The following is a 7,508-nucleotide window of genomic DNA, read 5'->3' on the forward strand; positions in this document are numbered from 1 at the left end:
GCCGGAAGTATACACTGTGCATTTTATGATCATTCACAAGTCTCCAGTCTCAAACAGTGAGTGCAGACTTGTGTCCCAGGGCCGGACAACCCCGTAAAAAGGTGACTATAGAAGCATACCACTTATATGCCTCCCAGTTCTTCCCAACTAGATATGATTAGCCAAAAAACACCATTGGGAGTCCTAAATGTGAGCAATGTTTACACTATCCAAATAAATAGGGACTACCTTTCGGTCATATACTTGACAGTGACCCCTGGGCACGTGGACTCTAGAATCCAGCCTGTAATAGGTGAGTCCCAATGGATACTGGTGTATTGCTTAACTTGACTGCTATTTTGTTTATTTTAACCATTTAACACCAAGAAATAAAATGTTCCTTTACTTACTTATAGTTTATCAGGAGCATAACGTGAAGCTCTTGGGCCATAATGCAAAATCTATAACTGGGTCTCCACCAAAAAAACTGATGTTATCATATGTTGAAGAACATTGGACCTGTTCAGTCAGTGATACCTGGGACTGCCTCCCCTGCCCCTCCGGTATTTATACCCCAGAGGTATAGGCTTCATCGGAAGCTATCATTTGTAACGTTGAATGTAAGGACATTTTAATGTATTTCACAGATTATAAACAACTCAAAAACGCACTGTATATATTAAAATACAAAGTTTTATTTTTAAGCAAATATAATATAAAATATTGTCACCAAATAAAGGTGAAAAAATACATTTAATTTAAAAAATATCTATGTGAAAAATAATTTAAAATAAAAATAAACAATTTAATTTCTAGAACGTTTTCTCAGGTTGTTGGCCTTGATACCGGCACATCTTATCCAGCTGCTATTCTTCAATAGTCGGGTGACTCTTTTCTGAGCGATGCTGAATTCATATTGGCGATGTCCATCGAAGAAGTACAGAAATTCTAAAAATGAATAAATATGATTTTAGCTAAAAAAAAAAAACATTTTGCAAAATTGTTTTTAAAAGGAATATCTATGTATATATATATGAGTGATTTGATATCCTAAATGTACTACTAACATTTCTCTTTAGCTCAGCCTTCTTAGGTTACTGTTATGCTTAGTTTGCTACACTAAACACAAAATGAGCATAAACCCTGCTGTAAGTAAGCAAAAAGCAATAGTGTATATACATAGCGTACAAAAACTCTGTTTTTGATGAAAAAGAGTAAAATCCATGGAGTACCCCAATCGAGATGGTCCTATTCTCAAATATTGAAATTGTCTCTTTAGAGTGGAAGTGGACTAGAACTCTAGCGCCACCTCTAGGAAGTAGCAATCCTAAATGTCAACGGGCTGTGTCACATGACTTAGGATAAAAACCAAACCCAAAATCTCAATTTGCAGACACTGTGTTTCGGGGGTACTGCTCCTCATTAGTGCAAAGTGTGAGATGTGGTTATGCTGGATGAGAGGCGTCTGACTGGGACCCAAGGGTGTAAAATTCTCAAATATTAAAACTTATCTTTGTGTCAGCCGACCTCAATGTAGATGGGGCAGAGCAGGACTGGGGCCCAGCTATAAGGACCAAGGGTCTATGGTAATCTGAAATACACCTTCTATTTTTTTCAATAAGACTCCATCTAGAATGGAGCAGAGATGTGCATGCCTGATTTCCACATCTCTCATGGTCTATGGGACTACCAGCAAAACCTATGCACTATATCCAGTTTACATCGGCAGCCCCATTGACAACGAAAAAAGTGGAGGTTGAGCATGCGCACTTCCGCTCCATTCAAGCCCATTCCTAGGATTCCAGGTCCCCAATCCTGGGATCAATGGGAGTTCTAACAATTGGACCCCCAGCGATCCGCAAGTTATCTCCTATCTTACGGATACACCATAACTTTATTTTTAATACTTACATCTTATCATTAGAGATTTTCTAACCATCAATCTAACTACTAGTAATAATCATATTCCTACTATTATTTTACATTGATCAGTATCATTATAATTACTAAAAGTCTATAACATTTTTTAAAATAATTTTTCTTACTGTCTTTCTGGAAAGCCGCCCGAATCTTGGTTAGACCGGGAAAGTTGTCTATAATTTTCTTAGGGAATCCACTATCCATGGTTTGCTTTTTCTCATCGTAACTGGAGAAAGAATGTTAAGGTTGGGGTTAACATTGTAAAAAGATATTGTCAAAATTTAGAGAATAAATACAGTACTTTACAGTTGTATATTTATTATTATTACTATCATTATTATTATTATTTGCTAGCTCATTAAGTAAGCAGGTCTTAAGGAAATTAAGTTACCTCCAATAATTATCATTCACGAAAAAATATGTTTTTTTGGAGATGGAATCATAGACGGCAGCATCAATTCTTCTGACGGACCTTGGAAAGCCCAAGTCATAAATACTTTTAGGAGAATCTGGTGTGATTTCGAAACCCTTCAGTGTCCAATATTTTACACCTAGGAAAAATACATAAATTATGTTTTGTGATTATGAAACATATTCAGGTAAGAGGTACGGTATTTAGCTGTCTTTCTCATGTATCTATTGCTATCAAATATTTCAAAATAATGTAAAAAAAAGAGAAAAGATACAAAATAATTGATACCTTTGAAGATATGAACTTTGTCCCCGTCCTGGTACTCATAAGCAGCATGAATATTATTTGGCAGTGATGGCCAGAAAGTGTTGATTAAATGACGCTCAACTTCAGAATTTGGGGAAATTTGGCGCCAGAAAGTTCTATGAAATAAAAACATACATTGAAGCATTGCACGTAGTATGGGATGGTACTGTTTAAAAACTTTTGGGTGATTGCATCAAACTATTCTAATGAATCTCTCGCTTACTTCTCTTTAAAAAATAAGATTTCTCCACGAAGAGTTGTCACAGCATCGAAAGAGTTGTTTGGGAGGCAGGTGGATGGGGTGCTTGGCTCACTTGGTTTTTCAGGGACAGTTGGCTCCACAGGGGTTGTTCTTGCTCCTATAGTGAATAATATAATATGATAAGTTTTAAACCCTGTACATTTGTGAGAGTATTCCCTTAGTCTTAGACATGTATTCCTTGGGTCCATCCGTGGAAATAACTTCCATTCAAAAGAATAGGAGAGAAATTTCAGTGCACATCAGCAGCCACCAAACAATGTATGAAGGAACGATGATACGCTCAGAACATTGCTTACATCCTGCCATTAATGGAGCAGATATCAGTTGATGGCTGTGGATGTTGGGTGGTAGACCTCCAAATATCTCATATTGATGACCTATCCCATGGATAGGTTATCTATATGTTGGCCGAATCTTAAATAGTCGTCATTGTTAGAGAAGGATAATTGTTATCTTCTATTTTTCTTACCATAAAGTGACTGAATCCCATTGACGTCATCTTCAGGAAGGTGGAATTCACTAGGATCAACAAAATGGTAAGTGGGATACATCAGAGCACTGGGGTCATTGGAGTGGAAAAGACCAAGGGAATGGCCAAACTCATGAGCAGCCACAATGAATAAGTTATAACCTGCAAAAAAAAGAGATTTCAAGAAGATTGTCACTAATATGTCTCAGGAAATGAGTACATTTGTTGAAGAAAATCATTATTTGCAGTTCCTCATCCAAAAATCTGAATTATGGAGAGTTTATATTAATTGTGATTTGAGTACATTTATTGCATAAAAAGAAAAAGTTGACCTACCATTAGAGCCACTTGTCCAAGTTTCATCTTCATCAAAATGGGCATCTCCACCAATTCCACTGGAAGGGGCAAAAGCATGAGCAAGTGTCCCGTGTGGGCCATCAAATGGGTAAAAGTCATTATGGACTGTGGAAGACAATAATCAAATATGACTTATAGGGTTCTTTTTTTTTTAGAGTCCACACTGTGAAATGAAACATGTTTAGGAACTTACCTTGGGCAGCAAACGAGATCTCAATGTCAGAAATCCCCTCGTAGACCCGTGTAAACGTCAAGGGCGTCACATCGCTCCAAACTTTAAATGCTCTCTGGATAGCCTGGTCTACTTCAGACTGGGGCATATCGGGAGTGTAATTCAATATTCTAGAAAAAGATGATTACGGTAAATTAGATTGATGGCAAGCAATAAATAAGTTGGTTTAGCCAAAATGAAGTCCTTCAATTTTACCTGTAAGTCAGATCTCTCTTGTTCCATCCTTTGTTACCGGGGAATACGTTGAATTCTCCGACATCGATAAACCCGCATCTGGGTTGGTGCATCATTTCCATCGTGTCGGTATCCAGTGTTCCTGTCACTGTAAGCCCAAGAAATTGCTGCATTTCTTTGATCTTTTGTATCAATGGACTGTCGCCTTTCCTCCTTGACTGTCTCATATCTGTCTTAAGGTTGTAATATTTCTTTAAATATTCCTAAAAAACAATCAAAGGGAAAACAAAAAGGTTAAAAGAAAATAGAAAACAACATTTCGTAGATTCCAAAGGAGTGACATCATCTTGTAAAGTACTTAGAACCTTTCCAGGAAGATAAACACCTTGGTGGAGTTTACATAATGTTTATATAAAACGTTCTAAATGGGGCTCGTCTCACAGCAATATGGGGGCTACTGATTTAAGACAATAGAAGCCATTTAGATAAATGGATGCCATGCCAATTCTTCATTTGACCTGAAGAGGCGCTATGTAGAAAAATGTCTTCAATTGACCCTTAAAGGATCCTTTTTTGTGTTAGAGGGTTGTCCTAACACTGTACTCCTTCCAGGGTGTCTTTCTAATAGGACCCCGATGTGCACAATTTCTCTGCAACTCCTCTACAGGTTAAATTAAGTATTATATTTTTTTTCAGATCATTTGCTCTCCTTTTCATTTTCACACTCCTTCAGAGTGAAAAGAACTCTTTTAGCCACTTTACTCTCCACTGTAGGTAGTAGATAAGAGTCCCCAATATGGGACTAGAGTCTATATTTCGCAAATATGGTGGACAACTCCTTGAAGGCCATCCCGCTCCAAGTTCAGCAAAAAGTAATACATTTTGATCAGTTGTGATAAAAGGTCTGAACATAAGGTCTACCATATCTTTACACCCCCTTTGTAGCCCCTACCACTTAGTAATAGCTTTTAAGTGTTATTCCTATCTTCACAATTGGGCATTTTTGGATAGGGCTTGCAAACACAAACAATTTTGCAATTTACTGCTTGTTAAAATGGTCATCAGATCATGAGATATTAAGACTTTTCTTTTGTTTACAGCTTGTTGCCATGAAGATCGACTACAGCTGCTAAACAATAGTATATGTGCAGCGCTTACACGCTCTTTTCTACAGATCTTGTAAGCACTATTTTGAAGTTGGCCAGGATTGCTGGAGGGCACTGTTACCTCCTAGTCCTGGCCAGCATCAGTACAGTGCTTACAAGCCAGACAGCAGAGGTGGTCGTTGCCCTAGGCAACGAGCTGTAAACAAAAGAAAAGTGTCAATATCACAGCAATGTTTGTAAATTGTAAAAAGCAATAAATTGCAAAGGTGATTGTCTTTACATTCACTATTGGACAGTATCCAATAATCCTTCAAGTGATGGCCTCAAGATAGAAAATTTCTTTAAAAAAATAGGCACCCTAATGATCAACAAATTCCCATGGACACTACCAGCAATTAGCTGATTTTCTGAAGAAATTTGCCACAACTGCAGGGGAAATTCAATATTACTTGGAGGCCATTCAGATGAATTCTATGGATGGCATGAATTCACCGGAATGGGAGATGCTCTCAAAGATTGGCTCATAAAAGGGCATAAAAATGAGTGCTAGCCATCATAGGACAACCCTTGTAGCATCGATAACATAAACGTCTAATATTATATAAGAGACAATAATGGGTCTGATATTATAATTACCGGTATGTTATATACTTACTTCGGCAAACTTGTCATCATTCTCCTCGTTGCCCTTGGGAGGTTCCGCAGGGAAAGCCGAGCAGTAAGCCACGGAAAGTAGCAGGACAAGAAGCAAGTTCTTCATGGTTTGATTTCCTTAGATCTTTGTGACTGAAGACTTTCTTCTACCCTCTCTGAGATTCTGAGTGCAGAACAGGCCCCTTATATACCGTACCTGGATGCCTCATCCAGACTTCCGAAAATGACTCACTGTTTACGACTTCCTACAATCACAGCGAAAAGCCTATACGCTTTCATTGCCAGCATGTTATGACAAATCGCAAGCTAAGTAAAGCCCGTACTTGTGCAACATTTTATTGTGATTAATGATCGGGAAGAGGTTTTGGAGAGGAAAAAAAAAGAGAATTAAAAAAAATCTATATAAATAAAAAGATATAAACAATGGTTTCCCAAGAGATGGGCCCTAAAATAAATAAGTGACACATAGAAAATAAGTTATCTAAAGTTTGAAAACGTTGTGATATTAGGGTAGGAAAATATAAATATCTAAGTATATATTTATATTCTGTCACATGGTAAGGCTTTTAATATTAGGGTCACCTTGTCGACGGTGGGATGGCTTTTATTCTATTTTTGATTATTTTTGATCAAAAACAGTGACCCTAAGAACCCAGTGTTATTTAAATGCACTTTTTTCTATTTACTTATTTAGTTACAGCAGGATTTTTGTTCATTTTGCTTCTTGTAGGTATTATATGCTTTATGGCCAATGTGAACATGTGTTTATGTGCTGCATGTATACCACCTTAAACAAATCTCAATTTTTGTATTTTTTCTTTATATATTTATATGTGTATATATGTATACCAATATATATATATATATATATATATATATATATATATATATATATATATTCATTGTCTTATATACTATGGCCTCGACTCCTCGATAGCGGCGATAATCTTGCCGGTTTTCATAAAGGGGCATATAGGAGTGAGATGCTCCTGGTTCATTAAGAGGCGTAAGATTTCTGCTGTAAGGAACCTCACAGCCGGTCATCAATTAGTTGGTGTTATGGCCATGCCATGCCACTATCCCACCCCCAACTCTGGGGTATCTGGCAGAAACTGGTGTGAAAATTCCAAGTCGCAAAATTGTTGCACAAACTTTTGAAACTCTTCAAAGCAAATTATGGCAGAATTCTGGCGACATTGAATGGTAACACCAAAACTTTTCCGCCACTCATGGTTAGTGGTTGGGTGAAGCCATTTATTGTCAAACTACTGTGTTTTCTCTTTTTAAATCATAATGATAACACAAAACATCCAAATGACCCTGATCAAAAGTTTACATACCCTGGTGATTTTGGCCTGATAACGTGCACAGAAGTTGTCACAAATGGGTTTGAATGGCTACTAAAGGTAACATCCTCACCTGTGATCTGTTTGCTTGTAATCAGTGTGTGTGCATAAAAGCTGAGTGAGTTTTTGGGATCCAGACAGACTCTTGCATCTTTCATCCAGCCACTGACATTTCTGGATTGTGAGTCATGGGGAAAGCAAAAGAATTGTCAACGGATCTACGAGAAAGGTAGTTGAACTGTATAAAACATGAAAGGGATATAAAACGATATCCAAGGAATTGATAATGCC

General features: G+C 37.3%; 1 protein-coding gene across 1 annotated transcript; it reads right to left on the bottom strand.

Annotated features, from left to right (window-relative positions):
- Positions 1-654: 654 nt before the first annotated feature.
- LOC143817257 (matrix metalloproteinase-18-like) lies at positions 655-6,053 on the bottom strand. Its single transcript, XM_077298499.1, has 10 exons — positions 5,873-6,053; positions 4,133-4,374; positions 3,899-4,047; positions 3,685-3,810; positions 3,349-3,510; positions 2,841-2,976; positions 2,600-2,733; positions 2,291-2,450; positions 2,025-2,125; positions 655-927 (listed from the first exon to the last, which is right to left on the bottom strand). Exons 1-10 carry the CDS (start codon positions 5,975-5,977, stop codon positions 785-787), a joined length of 1,458 nt encoding a protein of 485 aa, XP_077154614.1. The 5' UTR covers positions 5,978-6,053; the 3' UTR covers positions 655-784.
- Positions 6,054-7,508: the final 1,455 nt, after the last annotated feature.

The sequence above is a fragment of the Ranitomeya variabilis genome, chromosome 3 (assembly GCF_051348905.1).
Source record: "Ranitomeya variabilis isolate aRanVar5 chromosome 3, aRanVar5.hap1, whole genome shotgun sequence".
Classification (NCBI taxonomy): domain Eukaryota; kingdom Metazoa; phylum Chordata; class Amphibia; order Anura; family Dendrobatidae; genus Ranitomeya; species Ranitomeya variabilis.

Coding starts and splice junctions, on each gene's coding strand:
- LOC143817257 (XM_077298499.1), bottom strand. CDS start 5,977: ATGAAGAACTTGCTTCTTGTCCTGCTACTTTCCGTGGCTTACTGCTCG. Junction 3,511..3,684: donor TTGGACAAGTGGCTCTAATG/GTAGGTCAACTT, acceptor TTTTTTTTGCAG/GTTATAACTTATTCATTGTG. Junction 2,734..2,840: donor ATCTTATTTTTTAAAGAGAA/GTAAGCGAGAGA, acceptor TTTATTTCATAG/AACTTTCTGGCGCCAAATTT.